The sequence below is a fragment of the Pelobates fuscus genome, chromosome 4 (assembly GCF_036172605.1).
Source record: "Pelobates fuscus isolate aPelFus1 chromosome 4, aPelFus1.pri, whole genome shotgun sequence".
NCBI classification, from domain to species: Eukaryota; Metazoa; Chordata; class Amphibia; order Anura; family Pelobatidae; genus Pelobates; species Pelobates fuscus.
In genome coordinates this window covers 8,655,716-8,678,323 of record NC_086320.1, presented here as the reverse complement: position 1 = coordinate 8,678,323, position 22,608 = coordinate 8,655,716, and the positions used below count along the sequence as shown (strand labels likewise).

The following is a 22,608-nucleotide window of genomic DNA, read 5'->3' as shown; positions in this document are numbered from 1 at the left end:
TACTGCACCTTAATATAACCCTCATTACACCCTAACAATGTACCCTTATATTAACATGTGATTACACTAATACTGCACCTTAATATAACCCTCATTACACCCTAACAATGTACCCTTATATTAACATGTGATTACACTAATACTGCACCTTAATATAACCCTCATTACACCCTAACAATGTACCCTTATATTAACATGTGATTACACTAATACTGCACCTTAATATAACCCTGATTACACCCTAACAATGTACCCTTATATTAACATGTGATTACACTAATACTGCACCTTAATATAACCATCATTACACCCTAACAATGTACCCTTATATTAACATGTGATTACACTAATACTGCACCTTAATATAACCCTGATTACACCCTAACAATGTACCCTTATATTAACATGTGATTACACTAATACTGCACCTTAATATAACCATCATTACACCCTAACAATGTACCCTTATATTAACATGTGATTACACTAATACTGCTCCTTAATATAACCCTCATTACACCCTAACAATGTACCCTTATATTAACATGTGATTACACTAATACTGCACCTTAATATAACCCTGATTACATCATAACAATGTACCCTTATATTAACATGTGATTACACTAATACTGCACCTTAATATAACCCTGATTACACCCTAACAATGTACCCTTATATTAACATGTGATTACACTAATACTGCACCTTAATATAACCCTCATTACACCCTAACAATGTACCCTTATATTAACATGTGATTACACTAATACTGCACCTTAATATAACCCTGATTACATCATAACAATGTACCCTTATATTAACATGTGATTACACTAATACTGCTCCTTAATATAACCCTCATTACACCCTAACAATGTACCCTTATATTAACATGTGATTACACTAATACTGCACCTTAATATAACCCTGATTACACCCTAACAATGTACCCTTATATTAACATGTGATTACACTAATACTGCACCTTAATATAACCCTCATTACACCCTAACAATGTACCCTTATATTAACATGTGATTACACTAATACTGCTCCTTAATATAACCCTCATTACACCCTAACAATGTACCCTTATATTAACATGTGATTACACTAATACTGCACCTTAATATAACCCTGATTACATCATAACAATGTACCCTTATATTAACATGTGATTACACTAATACTGCACCTTAATATAACCCTCATTACACCCTAACAATGTACCCTTATATTAACATGTGATTACACTAATACTGCACCTTAATATAACCCTCATTACACCCTAACAATGTACCCTTATATTAACATGTGATTACACTAATACTGCACCTTAATATAACCCTCATTACACCCTAACAATGTACCCTTATATTAACATGTGATTACACTAATACTGCTCCTTAATATAACCCTGATTACACCCTAACAATGTACCCTTATATTAACATGTGATTACACTAATACTGCACCTTAATATAACCCTCATTACACCCTAACAATGTACCCTTATATTAACATGTGATTACACTAATACTGCACCTTAATATAACCCTCATTACACCCTAACAATGTACCCTTATATTAACATGTGATTACACTAATACTGCACCTTAATATAACCCTGATTACACCATAACAATGTACCCTTATATTAACATGTGATTACACTAATACTGCACCTTAATATAACCCTCATTACACCCTAACAATGTACCCTTATATTAACATGTGATTACACTAATACTGCACCTTAATATAACCCTGATTACATCATAACAATGTACCCTTATATTAACATGTGATTACACTAATACTGCACCTTAATATAACCCTGATTACACCCTAACAATGTACCCTTATATTAACATGTGATTACACTAATACTGCACCTTAATATAACCCTGATTACACCCTAACAATGTACCCTTATATTAACATGTGATTACACTAATACTGCACCTTAATATAACCCTGATTACACCCTAACAATGTACCCTTATATTAACATGTGATTACACTAATACTGCACCTTAATATAACCCTGATTACACCCTAACAATGTACCCTTATATTAACATGTGATTACACTAATACTGCACCTTAATATAACCCTGATTACATCATAACAATGTACCCTTATATTAACATGTGATTACACTAATACTGCACCTTAATATAACCCTGATTACACCCTAACAATGTACCCTTATATTAACATGTGATTACACTAATACTGCACCTTAATATAACCCTGATTACACCCTAACAATGTACCCTTATATTAACATGTGATTACACTAATACTGCACCTTAATATAACCCTGATTACACCCTAACAATGTACCCTTATATTAACATGTGATTACACTAATACTGCACCTTAATATAACCCTGATTACACCCTAACAATGTACCCTTATATAAACATGTGATTACACTAATACTGCACCTTAATATAACCCTCATTACACCCTAACAATGTACCCTTATATTAACATGTGATTACACTAATACTGCACCTTAATATAACCCTGATTACATCATAACAATGTACCCTTATATTAACATGTGATTACACTAATACTGCACCTTAATATAACCCTGATTACACCCTAACAATGTACCCTTATATTAACATGTGATTACACTAATACTGCACCTTAATATAACCCTGATTACACCCTAACAATGTACCCTTATATTAACATGTGATTACACTAATACTGCACCTTAATATAACCCTCATTACACCATAACAATGTACCCTTATATTAACATGTGATTACACTAATACTGCACCTTAATATAACCCTGATTACACCCTAACAATGTACCCTTATATTAACATGTGATTACACTAATACTGCACCTTAATATAACCCTCATTACACCATAACAATGTACCCTTATATTAACATGTGATTACACTAATACTGCACCTTAATATAACCCTGATTACACCCTAACAATGTACCCTTATATTAACATGTGATTACACTAATACTGCACCTTAATATAACCCTGATTACACCCTAACAATGTACCCTTATATTTACATGTGATTACACTAATACTGCACCTTAATATAACCCTGATTACACCCTAACAATGTACCCTTATATTAACATGTGATTACACTAATACTGCACCTTAATATAACCCTCATTACACCATAACAATGTACCCTTATATTAACATGTGATTACACTAATACTGCACCTTAATATAACCCTCATTACAACCTAACAATGTACCCTTATATTAACATGTGATTACACTAATACTGCACCTTAATATAACCCTGATTACACCATAACAATGTACCCTTATATTAACATGTGATTACACTAATACTGCACCTTAATATAACCCTGATTACACCATAACAATGTACCCTTATATTAACATGTGATTACACTAATACTGCACCTTAATATAACCCTGATTACACCATAACAATGTACCCTTATATTAACATGTGATTACACTAATACTGCACCTTAATATAACCCTCATTACACCCTAACAATGTACCCTTATATTAACATGTGATTACACTAATACTGCACCTTAATATAACCCTGATTACACCCTAACAATGTACCCTTATATTAACATGTGATTACACTAATACTGCACCTTAATATAACCCTGATTACACCCTAACAATGTACCCTTATATTAACATGTGATTACACTAATACTGCACCTTAATATAACCCTGATTACACCCTAACAATGTACCCTTATATTAACATGTGATTACACTAATACTGCACCTTAATATAACCCTCATTACACCCTAACAATGTACCCTTATATTAACATGTGATTACACTAATACTGCACCTTAATATAACCCTGATTACACCCTAACAATGTACCCTTATATTAACATGTGATTACACTAATACTGCACCTTAATATAACCCTGATTACACCATAACAATGTACCCTTATATTAACATGTGATTACACTAATACTGCACCTTAATATAACCCTGATTACACCCTAACAATGTACCCTTATATTAACATGTGATTACACTAATACTGCACCTTAATATAACCCTCATTACACCCTAACAATGTACCCTTATATTAACATGTGATTACACTAATACTGCACCTTAATATAACCCTCATTACACCATAACAATGTACCCTTATATTAACATGTGATTACACTAATACTGCACCTTAATATAACCCTCATTACACCCTAACAATGTACCCTTATATTAACATGTGATTACACTAATACTGCACCTTAATATAACCCTTATTACACCCTAACAATGTACCCTTATATTAACATGTGATTACACTAATACTGCACCTTAATATAACCCTGATTACACCCTAACAATGTACCCTTATATTAACATGTGATTACACTAATACTGCACCTTAATATAACCCTCATTACACCCTAACAATGTACCCTTATATTAACATGTGATTACACTAATACTGCTCCTTAATATAACCCTGATTACACCATAACAATGTACCCTTATATTAACATGTGATTACACTAATACTGCACCTTAATATAACCCTGATTACACCCTAACAATGTACCCTTATATTAACATGTGATTACACTAATACTGCTCCTTAATATAACCCTGATTACATCATAACAATGTACCCTTATATTAACATGTGATTACACTAATACTGCACCTTAATATAACCCTGATTACACCCTAACAATGTACCCTTATATTAACATGTGATTACACTAATACTGCACCTTAATATAACCCTCATTACACCCTAACAATGTACCCTTATATTAACATGTGATTACACTAATACTGCACCTTAATATAACCCTGATTACACCATAACAATGTACCCTTATATTAACATGTGATTACACTAATACTGCACCTTAATATAACCCTCATTACACCATAACAATGTACCCTTATATTAACATGTGATTACACTAATACTGCACCTTAATATAACCCTGATTACACCCTAACAATGTACCCTTATATTAACATGTGATTACACTAATACTGCACCTTAATATAACCCTGATTACACCCTAACAATGTACCCTTATATTAACATGTGATTACACTAATACTGCACCTTAATATAACCCTGATTACACCCTAACAATGTACCCTTATATTAACATGTGATTACACTAATACTGCACCTTAATATAACCCTCATTACACCCTAACAATGTACCCTTATATTAACATGTGATTACACTAATACTGCACCTTAATATAACCCTGATTACACCATAACAATGTACCCTTATATTAACATGTGATTACACTAATACTGCACCTTAATATAACCCTCATTACACCATAACAATGTACCCTTATATTAACATGTGATTACACTAATACTGCACCTTAATATAACCCTGATTACACCATAACAATGTACCCTTATATTAACATGTGATTACACTAATACTGCACCTTAATATAACCCTCATTACACCCTAACAATGTACCCTTATATTAACATGTGATTACACTAATACTGCACCTTAATATAACCCTGATTACACCCTAACAATGTACCCTTATATTAACATGTGATTACACTAATACTGCACCTTAATATAACCCTGATTACACCCTAACAATGTACCCTTATATTAACATGTGATTACACTAATACTGCACCTTAATATAACCCTGATTACACCCTAACAATGTACCCTTATATTAACATGTGATTACACTAATACTGCACCTTAATATAACCCTCATTACACCCTAACAATGTACCCTTATATTAACATGTGATTACACTAATACTGCACCTTAATATAACCCTGATTACACCCTAACAATGTACCCTTATATTAACATGTGATTACACTAATACTGCACCTTAATATAACCCTGATTACACCATAACAATGTACCCTTATATTAACATGTGATTACACTAATACTGCACCTTAATATAACCCTGATTACACCCTAACAATGTACCCTTATATTAACATGTGATTACACTAATACTGCACCTTAATATAACCCTCATTACACCCTAACAATGTACCCTTATATTAACATGTGATTACACTAATACTGCACCTTAATATAACCCTCATTACACCATAACAATGTACCCTTATATTAACATGTGATTACACTAATACTGCACCTTAATATAACCCTCATTACACCCTAACAATGTACCCTTATATTAACATGTGATTACACTAATACTGCACCTTAATATAACCCTTATTACACCCTAACAATGTACCCTTATATTAACATGTGATTACACTAATACTGCACCTTAATATAACCCTGATTACACCCTAACAATGTACCCTTATATTAACATGTGATTACACTAATACTGCACCTTAATATAACCCTCATTACACCCTAACAATGTACCCTTATATTAACATGTGATTACACTAATACTGCTCCTTAATATAACCCTGATTACACCATAACAATGTACCCTTATATTAACATGTGATTACACTAATACTGCACCTTAATATAACCCTGATTACACCCTAACAATGTACCCTTATATTAACATGTGATTACACTAATACTGCTCCTTAATATAACCCTGATTACATCATAACAATGTACCCTTATATTAACATGTGATTACACTAATACTGCACCTTAATATAACCCTGATTACACCCTAACAATGTACCCTTATATTAACATGTGATTACACTAATACTGCACCTTAATATAACCCTCATTACACCCTAACAATGTACCCTTATATTAACATGTGATTACACTAATACTGCACCTTAATATAACCCTGATTACACCATAACAATGTACCCTTATATTAACATGTGATTACACTAATACTGCACCTTAATATAACCCTCATTACACCATAACAATGTACCCTTATATTAACATGTGATTACACTAATACTGCACCTTAATATAACCCTGATTACACCCTAACAATGTACCCTTATATTAACATGTGATTACACTAATACTGCACCTTAATATAACCCTGATTACACCCTAACAATGTACCCTTATATTAACATGTGATTACACTAATACTGCACCTTAATATAACCCTGATTACACCCTAACAATGTACCCTTATATTAACATGTGATTACACTAATACTGCACCTTAATATAACCCTCATTACACCCTAACAATGTACCCTTATATTAACATGTGATTACACTAATACTGCACCTTAATATAACCCTGATTACACCATAACAATGTACCCTTATATTAACATGTGATTACACTAATACTGCACCTTAATATAACCCTCATTACACCATAACAATGTACCCTTATATTAACATGTGATTACACTAATACTGCACCTTAATATAACCCTCATTACACCATAACAATGTACCCTTATATTAACATGTGATTACACTAATACTGCACCTTAATATAACCCTGATTACACCATAACAATGTACCCTTATATTAACATGTGATTACACTAATACTGCACCTTAATATAACCCTCATTACACCCTAACAATGTACCCTTATACTTATAACCTTATAACCTTATAACCCTCATTACACCCTAACAATGTACACTAATACTGCACCTTAATATAACCCTCATTACACCCTAACAATGTACCCTTATATTAACATGTGATTACACTAATACTGCACCTTAATATAACCCTGATTACACCATAACAATGTACCCTTATATTAACATGTGATTACACTAATACTGCACCTTAATATAACCCTGATTACACCCTAACAATGTACCCTTATATTAACATGTGATTACACTAATACTGCACCTTAATATAACCCTGATTACACCCTAACAATGTACCCTTATATTAACATGTGATTACACTAATACTGCACCTTAATATAACCCTCATTACACCCTAACAATGTACCCTTATATTAACATGTGATTACACTAATACTGCACCTTAATATAACCCTGATTACACCCTAACAATGTACCCTTATATTAACATGTGATTACACTAATACTGCACCTTAATATAACCCTCATTACATCATAACAATGTACCCTTATATTAACATGTGATTACACTAATACTGCACCTTAATATAACCCTGATTACACCCTAACAATGTACCCTTATATTAACATGTGATTACACTAATACTGCACCTTAATATAACCCTTATTACACCCTAACAATGTACCCTTATATTAACATGTGATTACACTAATACTGCACCTTAATATAACCCTCATTACACCCTAACAATGTACCCTTATATTAACATGTGATTACACTAATACTGCACCTTAATATAACCCTGATTACACCCTAACAATGTACCCTTATATTAACATGTGATTACACTAATACTGCTCCTTAATATAACCCTGATTACATCATAACAATGTACCCTTATATTAACATGTGATTACACTAATACTGCACCTTAATATAACCCTGATTACACCCTAACAATGTACCCTTATATTAACATGTGATTACACTAATACTGCACCTTAATATAACCCTCATTACACCCTAACAATGTACCCTTATATTAACATGTGATTACACTAATACTGCACCTTAATATAACCCTGATTACACCATAACAATGTACCCTTATATTAACATGTGATTACACTAATACTGCACCTTAATATAACCCTCATTACACCCTAACAATGTACCCTTATATTAACATGTGATTACACTAATACTGCACCTTAATATAACCCTCATTACACCATAACAATGTACCCTTATATTAACATGTGATTACACTAATACTGCACCTTAATATAACCCTCATTACACCCTAACAATGTGCCCTTATATTAACATGTGATTACACTAATACTGCACCTTAATATAACCCTGATTACACCATAACAATGTACCCTTATATTAACATGTGATTACACTAATACTGCACCTTAATATAACCCTGATTACACCCTAACAATGTACCCTTATATTAACATGTGATTACACTAATACTGCACCTTAATATAACCCTGATTACACCCTAACAATGTACCCTTATATTAACATGTGATTACACTAATACTGCACCTTAATATAACCCTGATTACACCATAACAATGTACCCTTATATTAACATGTGATTACACTAATACTGCACCTTAATATAACCCTGATTACACCCTAACAATGTACCCTTATATTAACATGTGATTACACTAATACTGCACCTTAATATAACCCTGATTACACCCTAACAATGTACCCTTATATTAACATGTGATTACACTAATACTGCACCTTAATATAACCCTGATTACACCATAACAATGTACCCTTATATTAACATGTGATTACACTAATACTGCACCTTAATATAACCCTGATTACACCCTAACAATGTACCCTTATATTAACATGTGATTACACTAATACTGCACCTTAATATAACCCTCATTACACCCTAACAATGTACCCTTATATTAACATGTGATTACACTAATACTGCACCTTAATATAACCCTCATTACACCATAACAATGTACCCTTATATTAACATGTGATTACACTAATACTGCTCCTTAATATAACCCTCATTACACCCTAACAATGTACCCTTATATTAACATGTGATTACACTAATACTGCACCTTAATATAACCCTGATTACATCATAACAATGTACCCTTATATTAACATGTGATTACACTAATACTGCACCTTAATATAACCCTGATTACACCCTAACAATGTACCCTTATATTAACATGTGATTACACTAATACTGCACCTTAATATAACCCTGATTACACCCTAACAATGTACCCTTATATTAACATGTGATTACACTAATACTGCACCTTAATATAACCCTGATTACACCCTAACAATGTACCCTTATATTAACATGTGATTACACTAATACTGCACCTTAATATAACCCTCATTACACCATAACAATGTACCCTTATATTAACATGTGATTACACTAATACTGCACCTTAATATAACCCTCATTACACCCTAACAATGTACCCTTATATTAACATGTGATTGCACTAATACTGCACCTTAATATAACCCTGATTACACCATAACAATGTACCCTTATATTAACATGTGATTACACTAATACTGCACCTTAATATAACCCTCATTACACCATAACAATGTACCCTTATATTAACATGTGATTACACTAATACTGCACCTTAATATAACCCTGATTACACCATAACAATGTATCCTTATATTAACATGTGATTACACTAATACTGCACCTTAATATAACCCTGATTACACCCTAACAATGTACCCTTATATTAACATGTGATTACACTAATACTGCACCTTAATATAACCCTGATTACACCCTAACAATGTACCCTTATATTAACATGTGATTACACTAATACTGCACCTTAATATAACCCTCATTACACCCTAACAATGTACCCTTATATTAACATGTGATTACACTAATACTGCACCTTAATATAACCCTGATTACACCCTAACAATGTACCCTTATATTAACATGTGATTACACTAATACTGCACCTTAATATAACCCTGATTACACCCTAACAATGTACCCTTATATTAACATGTGATTACACTAATACTGCACCTTAATATAACCCTCATTACACCCTAACAATGTACCCTTATATTAACATGTGATTACACTAATACTGCACCTTAATATAACCCTCTCCACTCTACTGAGACCGCTCTTATCAAAGTGACTAATGACCTAATCTCTGCTAAATCCAAAGGTCACTACTCCATATTAATTCTCCTTGACCTCTCTGCTGCCTTTGACACAGTTGATCATGCTCTCCTCCTTCAAACTCTTCAATCACTCGGTCTCTGTGACTCTGTCCTCTCTTGGTTTTCCTCCTATCTCTCCCAACGCTCATTTAGTGTCTCCTTTTCCAAGGATACCTCCTCCCCTCGCCCTGTCTCGGTTGGAGTTCCCCAAGGCTCTGTCCTTGGTCCCCTTCTATTTTCTCTTCATACTGCCTCTCTTGGAAAACTTATTGCCTCTTTTGGATTCAACTACCACCTGTACGCTGATGACACTCAGATATACCTCTCCTCACCGGACCTCTCCCCGGCCGTCCTGCAACGTGTCACTGCTTGCCTCTCTTCCATCTCTGACTGGATGTCGTCACGCTTTCTCAAACTTAACCTCTCTAAAACTGAACTCCTTGTCTTTCCTCCTCCTAATACTGATCCTCCTCTCTCACTCTCCCTTCAAGTCAGTGATATCCACATAAGTCCATCCCTACAAGCGCGCTGTCTTGGCGTCATACTTGACTCTGGTCTCACCTTTGAGTCTCACATCCAGTTTGTTGCCAAGTCCTGTAGGTTCCAACTCAAAAACATAGCCCGCATCCGCCCCTTTCTTACGCAAGATGCTACCAAGGAGTTTGTCCATGCTCTAGTAATTTCCCGCATGGATTACTGTAACTCTCTCCTGATTGGTCTCCCCAAAAGCCGTACTGCCCCGCTACAGTCTGTAATGAATGCTGCAGCTAGACTGATTTTCCTATCCAGTAGGTCCTCTCACACCTCGCCCCTCTGCCAGTCCTTACATTGGCTCCCTGTATCCTATAGGAGTCAATTCAAAGTGCTAACCCATACATTTAAAGCACTGAACAATTCCAGCCCCTCTTATATCTCTTCACTGATCCAGAGGTATGCCCCTCCTCGTACCCTCCGCTCTGCCCGCGACCACCTCCTGACCGCTGCTCGCACCCGTACGGCCAACTCACGCTTGCAGGACTTCTCACGGGCGGCTCCTCTCCTTTGGAATAACTTGCCTACTGCCATCAGACTCTCCCCTAGTCTTCAATCATTTAAGAAGGGCCTTAAAACCCATCTCTTCAGGAAAGCGTATGGCCTCCCAGAGTAATCTCTCCCTTACATACCTGTCTCTTGCTCTCTCCTATGGGATAGTGCTTTGCTCTCTTCTCCAGCTCTGCTTCACTCCTACCTGATATTTCCTATCCTAATGTTTCTAATACCCCACCTCCTATAGACTGTAAGCTCATTTGAGCAGGGTTCTCTTCAACCTATTGTTCCTGTAAGTTTTCTTGTAATTGTCTTATTTATTGTTACATCCCCCCCCTCAAAATATTGTAAAGCGCTACGGAATCTGTTGGCGTTATATAAATGGCAATAATAATAATAATAATTACACCCTAACAATGTACCCTTATATTAACATGTGATTACACTAATACTGCACCTTAATATAACCCTGATTACACCCTAACAATGTACCCTTATATTAACATGTGATTACACTAATACTGCACCTTAATATAACCCTGATTACACCCTAACAATGTACCCTTATATTAACATGTGATTACACTAATACTGCACCTTAATATAACCCTGATTACACCCTAACAATGTACCCTTATATTAACATGTGATTACACTAATACTGCACCTTAATATAACCCTCATTACACCCTAACAATGTACCCTTATATTAACATGTGATTACACTAATACTGCACCTTAATATAACCCTCATTACACCCTAACAATGTACCCTTATATTAACATGTGATTACACTAATACTGCACCTTAATATAACCCTCATTACACCCTAACAATGTACCCTTATATTAACATGTGATTACACTAATACTGCACCTTAATATAACCCTCATTACACCCTAACAATGTACCCTTATATTAACATGTGATTACACTAATACTGCACCTTAATATAACCCTCATTACACCCTAACAATGTACCCTTATATTAACATGTGATTACACTAATACTGCACCTTAATATAACCATCATTACAATCTAACAATGTACCCTTATATTAACATGTGATTACACTAATACTGCACCTTAATATAACCCTGATTACACCCTAACAATGTACCCTTATATTAACATGTGATTACACTAATACTGCACCTTAATATAACCCTCATTACACCCTAACAATGTACCCTTATATTAACATGTGATTACACTAATACTGCACCTTAATATAACCCTGATTACACCCTAACAATGTACCCTTATATTAACATGTGATTACACTAATACTGCACCTTAATATAACCCTGATTACACCCTAACAATGTACCCTTATATTAACATGTGATTACACTAATACTGCACCTTAATATAACCCTGATTACACCCTAACAATGTACCCTTATATTAACATGTGATTACACTAATACTGCACCTTAATATAACCCTGATTACACCCTAACAATGTACCCTTATATTAACATGTGATTACACTAATACTGCACCTTAATATAACCCTGATTACACCCTAACAATGTACCCTTATATTAACATGTGATTACACTAATACTGCACCTTAATATAACCCTCATTACACCCTAACAATGTACCCTTATATTAACATGTGATTACACTAATACTGCACCTTAATATAACCCTGATTACACCCTAACAATGTACCCTTATATTAACATGTGATTACACTAATACTGCACCTTAATATAACCCTCATTACACCATAACACTGTACCCTTATATTAACATGTGATTACACTAATACTGCACCTTAATATAACCCTGATTACACCCTAACAATGTACCCTTATATTAACATGTGATTACACTAATACTGCACCTTAATATAACCCTGATTACACCCTAACAATGTACCCTTATATTAACATGTGATTACACTAATACTGCACCTTAATATAACCCTGATTACACCCTAACAATGTACCCTTATATTAACATGTGATTACACTAATACTGCACCTTAATATAACCATCATTACACCCTAACAATGTACCCTTATATTAACATGTGATTACACTAATACTGCACCTTAATATAACCCTGATTACACCCTAACAATGTGCCCTTATATTAACATGTGATTACACTAATACTGCACCTTAATATAACCCTCATTACACCCTAACAATGTACCCTTATATTAACATGTGATTACACTAATACTGCACCTTAATATAACCCTCATTACATCCTAACAATGTACCCTTATATTAACATGTGATTACACTAATACTGCACCTTAATATAACCCTGATTACACCCTAACAATGTACCCTTACATAACACATGATTACACTGTAACACTGTACCCTAAAATAAAAGCTGATTACACCCTAAAATTGGACTCTATAATACCATGTTATTGCACCGTAACACTGTACTGTAGAACACCATGTGTTTACTCTAACATGCACCCAAATAATGTAAAACATTGAATATTTTACTGAATAAGTAACACATATATAATGTGTGTAATAATTGGTTAAACCGGTGAGATCCTCAATATAAAAACACAATATTCTATAGTGAGACCTGAAAGCCTTACTACAAGGTGTTTAGTCTAAAACGCGTGGAATATAAACCGACATTAAACTGCTCAGGTATAACTCTGGGTAAATCTATTTAATGCCCTCAGATGGGTAATAACCAAACTATTAGGAGTGATGGTATCGGTGTCTCTGTCTTAACATGTCCCTAAGCTCCAAGGAAGAATTAGGGCTGTTTTCGCAACAAAGCATTGGACGGTTTAAAGCTTTTATTGTATCGTAGATGGGGGAAAGAGCAGCATAGAGAGTTCTGCAGAGATGGACTTATGATACATTGTCAGATATTACATGCTTTCCTTCCCTCTCACGATTAAGTTAAAAAGGGTAACATTTATTAGAACTAAGGGTTGAAACATACAAACAGGACATGATCCCTTTATAAAAAACACCAGTCACCCGGCGTTCCTCCGATGGTCCATGGGGCTTGTCATTAAGCAGTGCATCTGAAAATTTAACATTATAAGGATTCATTTATTCCGTTGTTAATATTTTATTGGACATGTACAATTAATTTGATTATGAATTGAATTTTGTCTAAATTTCTGAATTGGGGAAACTGAAAAGAAGCAAAAACGTAACAAATAAAATCATTTTGGATCCATTCCTTTTGATAAGGATAGCAAATTAGGGAGTTATTCACTAAAAAACTGAAAGCACAAAATTAAGAAAAGAGCCCTTTTCTTAACGTCGATCTTTCAGCTGTTTAGTGGATAACTCCCTAAAGCCCTCTCTTTATGTGAGATTGCCATAAATATGAATGTCAAATCAGGGAGTTATCTGCTAAACTACTGAGAGAGTAAAATTAAGAAAGGGGCCTTTCCTTTGCTCTTCCAGCAATATATAACTCCCGAAGTTGGTACACTCATGTGGGAAAAATTTGGGATTAATAGAAATTAGAAAATTAGCGAATCTAAAAAAAATCTCAATCTTTTTTTTTTCCCCACACACATTTCTAATTTCCATTTTAGTGTTCTATTATTCTGTGATTTTTCTTTCCATATGAGTTATTTTTATTTAATCACGTATCTACAGGCGATACTCGAAAAATTAGAATATCGTGCAAAAGTTCATTTATTTCATTAAGGCAACGTAAAAGGGGAAACTAATAGTCTAATAGTGTACATAGAACAATATTGGACCTCAGAAAAGTATAAGCATGCATATGGACTCAGTACTTGGTTTGGGACCCTTTTGCAGCAATTACTGCCTCAATGCGGCGTGGCATGGAAGCTATCAGCCTTTGGCACTGCTGAGGTGTTATGGAAGACCAGGATGCTTCAATAGCGGCCTTCAGCATTGTTCAGTCTCATGTCTCTCATCTTTCTCTTGGCAATGCCCGATAGATCCTCTATGGGGTTCAGGTCAGGAGAATTTGCTGGCCAATCAAGCACAGTAACCCCATGGTCATTGAACCAGGCTTTGGTGCTTTTGGCAGTGTGGGAAGGTGCCAAGTCCTGCTGGAAAATGAAGTCAGAATCACCATAAAGCTCATCTGCAGAAGGAAGCATGAAGTGCTCCAAAATCTCCTGGTAGACTGCTGCGTTGACCCTGGACTTAATGAAGCACAGTGGACCAACACCAGAAGATGACAAGGCTCCCCAAATCAACACAGACTGTGGAAACTTCACACTGGACTTCAAGCATCTTGCAGTGTGTGCCTCTCCATTCTTCCTCCAGATGCTGGGTCCTTGGTTTCCAAATGAGATGCAAAAGTTGCTCTCATCAGAAAAGAGGACTTTGGACCACTGAGCAACAGACCATGCCTGTTTTTCTTTAGCCCAGGTAACACGCTTTTGACATTGTTTGTTGTTCTGGAGCGGCTTGACAAGAGGAATACGACATCTAAAGCCCATGTCCATGTATGTACGTAGTGGGGAATCGCGATGCAGCCTAGAACAAAAACTAACCCCATTCAACCCCCCAATAACGACAGACCACTTAGTATGGATGAACAGGCCACAGCATTTATTATCACAAACTAAATTACTGCATAACACATCCATAACTTTATTTATTAAATCTCTTCTTTTTCTGTAACCAAAAACGTTAGACATAAATAAGCATAAATTAACATATATACATATATAACTCCACACATAGTGTTATACAGTGACCCAACCGTCCTTGCCAATAAACATACAGTGGTTCCTAATCACCACTTCCTCTCACCTCCCCCCTCGTCATAAAAATCATATCTTTCTAATGCCCGCCATCAGCCGACCTTATCCACGCTCGATGTGCAGGAGACTTCAGGCAACCTAATGTTAACCTTTTGAAGCAGGGGAGGTTGAGACCTTAAAAACTTGTTCATCTCATTCCATATACTTAAACGTAACCCCTGAAACTCAATTGGCAAGGACATACCCCCGGCTAGCTGTGACTAAATAAACTAATAGGGCAGGCGGGAGGGAAGCTGTTTGCTGGCCCGAATCCCAAGTGGCACTGAGGTAAGACCTCCCCCACACTAACTTACACAGAACATAATCACACCTACAGACTCTTTCCCAACCAATCCCATGCATCTATCCCCACACTCCTACATGTGCCCTTGTCCGCTTAGCTGCGCTATCTCCCCAGGGCCTGAATCCGTCTGTGAGTGGTGGCTCTTGATGCACTGACTTCAGCCTCAGTCCACTCCTTGTGAAAGTCCCCAACATTTTTGAATGGCCTTTTCATGACAATCCTCTCCAGGCTGCAGACATCCCTGCTGCTTGTGCACCTTTTTCTTCCACACTTTTCCATTTCACATAACTTTCTATTAATGTGCTTTGATACAGCAATTTGGGAACATCCAACTTCCTTCGCAGTTACCCTTTGAGGCTTTCCCTCCTTATGGAGGTTGTCAATGATGGTTTTCTGTACAACTGTCAGGTCAGCAGTCTTCCCCATGATTGTGATTCCTACTGAACCAGACTGAGAGACCATTTAAAGGCTCAGAAACCCTTTGCAGGTGTTATGGCTTACTTAGCTGATTAGAGTGGGACACTGTGAGCCTAGAATATCGCACCTTTACACAATATTCTAATTTACTGAGATTGTGGATTTGGAGTTTTCATGAGCTGTAAGCCATAATCATCGCACTTATGACAAATCACGGCTTGAACTATCTTGCTTTGCTTGTAATGCGTCTCTCATATATTAGTTTCCACTTTTACGTTGCATTACTGAAATAAATAAACTTTTGCACGATATTCTAATTTTTCGAGTATCACCTGTATTTATTCTGCAGTTGCTTTTTTCCTGAGTTAAAGCGGCACTGTCATGCCGAATTCCGTTTTTTTTTTAACCCCCCTCCCGCCTCAACTACATCCAATCGACCCCCTAGTCACCCCCAAATGCCCCTATGCCCCCCACATTACCTATTTTTTATTCTTTATTTTCTGCCCGATCTTTATTCAGGGCGCCGCCATCTTTGTGTGGGTAGGTGAAGTCCCTATGGGACACGTCATCTACCCACACTACACAGACTGTGAGATTCCCGCACATGCCCAGTGAAACACCTGGACATGCGAACGGGAATTTCACCTATTCATTCATTCATCAGACAGACGAATGAATGAATAGAAAAAATCAGACGAACAAACTAACACTGTGTATCCGTGTTAGTTTGTTCGTTCAGTTTATTACAAGGAGGGAGCTACCGGCGTGCAGCTCCCTCCTTGTAATATGTAACTATAGAAGCGGCAGGGAGCAGAGCTCCCCACCACTTCATAAGCCCCCCAGGTCCCCCCCTCACTCTATGGGGGTCAATATGACCCCCATAATAGCACAAGGGAGATTAAAATCTCCCCAATGCCCCTACTCGCTATATCGCGAGTAGGGGCATGTCCACTAAACAGTGAGCAGCCTGTGGCTGCTCACTGTAAAAAAAAAAAAAAGGGTAATAAGGGGGGGACGGGGGGCCTACTGTCCTCCCCCGCCGGCCCCCACCCCTGGATGGCGGGTGGGGGCCATAATGGGAATGAGGGGGGACCTACTGTCCTCCCCTCAGGCCCCCACCCCTGGGCGGCGGGTGGGGGCCATAATAGTAATAAGGGGGGGGGACCTACTGTCCTCCACCCCCCGGCCCCCACCCCTGGGCGGCGGGTGGGGGCCATAATAGTAATAGGGGGGGGGGGGACCTACTGTCCTCCACCCCCCGGCCCCCACCCCTGGGCGGCGGGTGGGGGCCATAATAGTAATAAGGGGGGGGGACCTACTGTCCTCCAGCCCCCGGCCCCCACCCCTGGGCGGCGGGTGGGGGCCATAATAGTAATAAGGGGGGGGACCTACTGTCCTCCAGCCCCCGGCCCCCACCCCTGGGCGGCGGGTGGGGGCCCTAATGGAAAAAAGGGGGGGGGGACCTACTGTCCTCCCCCCGGCCCCCACCCCTGGGCGGCGGGTGGGGGCCATAATAGTAATAAGGGGGGGGTCTACTGTCCTTCCCCCCCCCCGGCCCCCACCCCTGGGCGGCGGGTGGGGGCCATAACGATAATGGGGGGGGACCTACTGTCCTCCCCCCGCCCCCACCCCTGGGCGGCGGGTGGGGGCACTAAGTAAATTCCCCCCCCCCCATCAAGGTGACTAGGGGTGCCCAAGCCCCTAGTCACCCACCCCCCACCCAAATAAAAAATGCCCCTTCCTACCCCCCTCACCCTAAAAAATAGTGAGGGGGGAATAAAATTGCTAACCTGTAAAGTAAAATTAAACTTACCATTCGACGTCTTCTTTTTTCTAAAATCTTCATTTTTCAGCCCCAAAAAAGGCCAAATAAAAAACCATCATAGCCGTCGAACTAAAAATAAAATAAAAAACCCGTGCGCAAAAAAAAAACCCGACGAAAAAGAAAAAACCCGAGCGCACACAAAAATAATCCATCTTCACCCATGGAGGGCTCCGCGCAGACTGAGCTCCGCAGGGCGGGGCAAGGCTTATAAAGCCTTGCCCCGCCCTGCAATTAGCCTAAGAACACTCTGATTGGTGGGTTTAAGCCAATCAGAGTGCTCTTTGTCATTTTACAAGCGTGGGAAAGTTCTTTGGAATTTTCCCACGCTTGTAAAGTGTCACAGAGCACTGTGATTGGATGGCTTGAAATCCATCCAATCACAGTGCTCTGTGTCATTTTACAAGCGTGGGAAAGTTCTTTGGAATTTTCCCACGCTTGTAAAATGACACAGAGCACTGTGATTGGATGGATTTCAAGCCATCCAATCACAGTGCTCTGTGTCATTTTACAAGCGTGGGAAAGTTCTTTGGAATTTTCCCACGCTTGTAAAATGACACAGAGCACTGTGATTGGATGGCTTTAAATCCATCCAATCACAGTGCTCTGTGTCATTTTACAAGCGTGGGAAAGTTCCAAAGAACTTTCCCACGCTTGTAAAATGACACAGAGCACTGTGATTGGATGGCTTTCAAGCCATCCAATCACAGTGCTCTGTGTCATTTTACAAGCGTGGGAAAATTCCAAAGAACTTTCCCACGCTTGTAAAATGACAAAGAGCACTCTGATTGGCTTAAACCCACCAATCAGAGTGTTCTTAGGCTAATTGCAGGGCGGGGCAAGGCTTTATAAGCCTTGCCCCGCCCTGCGGAGCTCAGTCTGCGCGGAGCCCTCCATGGGTGAAGATGGATTATTTTTTTGTGCGCTCGGGTTTTTTCTTTTCGTCAGGTTTTTTTTTTTGCGCACGGGTTTTTTATTTTATTTTTAGTTCGACGGCTATGATGGTTTTTTATTTGGCCTTTTTTGGGGCTGAAAAATGAAGATTTTAGAAAAAAGAAGACGTCGAATGGTAAGTTTAATTTTACTTTACAGGTTAGCAATTTTATTCCCCCCTCACTATTTTTTAGGGTGAGGGGGGTAGGTAGGGGCATTTTTTATTTGGGTGGGGGGTGGGTGACTAGGGGCTTGGGCACCCCTAGTCACCTTGATGGGGGGGGGGGGGGGAATTTACTTAGTGCCCCCACCCGCCGCCCAGGGGTGGGGGCGGGGGGGAGGACAGTAGGTCCCCCCCCCATTATCGTTATGGCCCCCACCCGCCGCCCAGGGGTGGGGGCCGGGGGGGGGAGGACAGTAGATCCCCCCCCCCTTATTACTATTATGGCCCCCACCCGCCGCCCAGGGGTGGGGGCCGGGGGGGAGGACAGTAGGTCCCCCCCCCCTTTTTTCCATTAGGGCCCCCACCCGCCGCCCAGGGGTGGGGGCCGGGGGCTGGAGGACAGTAGGTCCCCCCCCCTTATTACTATTATGGCCCCCACCCGCCGCCACAGGCTGCTCACTGCTTACTAGACATGCCCCTACTCACGGTATAGCGAGTAGGGGCATATTATTTACTAATACCAAGTCATTTTTACTTAGTGTTAGTAAATTTGGCTGAAAGACCAGTTTAGGTCTTTCAGCCTTTTAGTAGATAGCTCCCTGATACCGTGGGAATTAGGGAGTTATCTACTAAGCGGCTGCAAGATGCAGCCACAGCAATGAATAGGATCGGAGTTTCATTCATTTGAATGAAATTCCGATACGATCAAAGTACCGAATTGCATCCTAACACCAATGGAGAAACAGTGCTCATTCTGTTAGGATGCAATTCAGCAGTTTTGCCGGCGTTCTGTCTAAGTGACAGGACTTTCGGCATTACTGACAGGAAGCATTGTGGGAACTGGGAGGAAAGCTAGGGATCATGGGAAAATTGCTCTGACCAGCGGAAATGAAGCACACTTTGCTCCTCCGCTGGTCAGAGCTGGTCAAGCGGAGGAATCCCATAAGACAAAGAGTCCCTACTTTGTCTTATGGTTTTAAAGAAAACTAAAGAAGACAGGAAGAAAAGAATAACAGATCCTGAGAGAGGGGGAGAAGAGGAAGAGATTGAGGAAAGGTAAGTTCGGCATGACAGTGCCGCTTTAAGCCATGTAATGAAGGGCCCAGCTCATTGGCTGAGAGCCATCACTCAAATCATTCTTAAACAGTTTGACTCCGTACATTGTAGTGGTTATGGTGCTAGGAATATTTCTTTAAGGTTAACAAGGAAGAAAGAGGAGGAATGCTCCGAGATTGGCGTATATAGACTGGGCTGATCTCTGAGCACCATGTCTATTCAAGCTGGTTCACGTATTATTTATTTACTGTTAAAGGAGCAAAGAAAGACCGAGAATAGTATTCCCTCCCGTCGGAAATACAATCCCTCCTTTCCGTCACACTAGGAAAACATAGAACTCTAACGGATCCAAACGAGATCAGTAAAATCCAAGCCTTCTGATTGGCTGCTGCCAGTCCCCCCGTTCCTCTGCCAGCGCTGTTTGATTGTCAGTCTCTCCTCCTTTCTGGTTTTTGTTTATTGTGTGATGTGTATAAGGTTTTCAGGGAGATAACTGGATGAATGAATTGAAATTCTATAAATATTTAACTGGATCGATGCCTTTTTCTCTTACAGTGACATTTGCAATGAAGGGCTGCGCAACTCAGTCTGCCTGTAACCTGGAGCTGGAATTCCTTAATAAAGTCGTGTGTACTGACAAAGGCCACGGCTTGGACCTCTCCCTGCTGGTCATAGCCACCTGCCTCGGTATAAAGCTCCTGTACTGAGTATTACACTCCCCCTGCTGGTCATAGCCACCTGCCTCTGTATAAAGCTCCTGTACTGAGTATTACACACCCCCTGCTCGTCATAGCCACCTGCCTCTGTATAAAGCTCCTGTACTGAGTATTACACTCCCCCTGCTCGTCATAGCCACCTGCCTCTGTATAAAGCTTCTGTACTGAGTATTACACACCCCCTGCTCGTCATAGCCACCTGCCTCTGTATAAAGCTCCTGTACTGAGTATTACACACCCCCTGCTCGTCATAGCCACCTGCCTCGGTATAAAGCTCCTGTACTGAGTATTACACACCCCCTGCTCGTCATAGCCACCTGCCTCTGTATAAAGCTCCTGTACTGAGTATTACACACCCCCTGCTCGTCATAGCCACCTGCCTCGGTAAAAAAGCTCCTGTACTGAGTATTACACACCCCCTGCTCGTCATAGCCACCTGCCTCTGTATAAAGCTCCTGTACTGAGTATTACACACCCCCTGCTCGTCATAGCCACCTGCCTCGGTATAAAGCTCCTGTACTGAGTATTACACACCCCCTGCTCGTCATAGCCACCTGCCTCTGTATAAAGCTCCTGTACTGAGTATTACACTCCCCCTGCTCGTCATAGCCACCTGCCTCTGTATAAAGCTCCTGTACTGAGTATTACACCCCCCCTGCTCGTCATAGCCACC

At 38.7% G+C, this 22,608-nt stretch overlaps 1 protein-coding gene across 1 annotated transcript in view; it reads left to right on the top strand.

The window, feature by feature from the left end:
* LOC134607677 (phospholipase A2 inhibitor NAI-like) overlaps nucleotides 1-21,951 on the top strand; it is a 66,284-nt gene extending 44,333 nt beyond the window's left edge. Inside the window, exon 6 of the mRNA XM_063450219.1 lies at nucleotides 21,775-21,951. Within this exon, the coding sequence (XP_063306289.1) occupies nucleotides 21,775-21,926 (152 nt within the window). The 3' untranslated portion in view covers nucleotides 21,927-21,951. The remainder of the gene's footprint in view (nucleotides 1-21,774) is intronic.
* The last annotated feature ends 657 nt before the right edge of the window (nucleotides 21,952-22,608 follow it).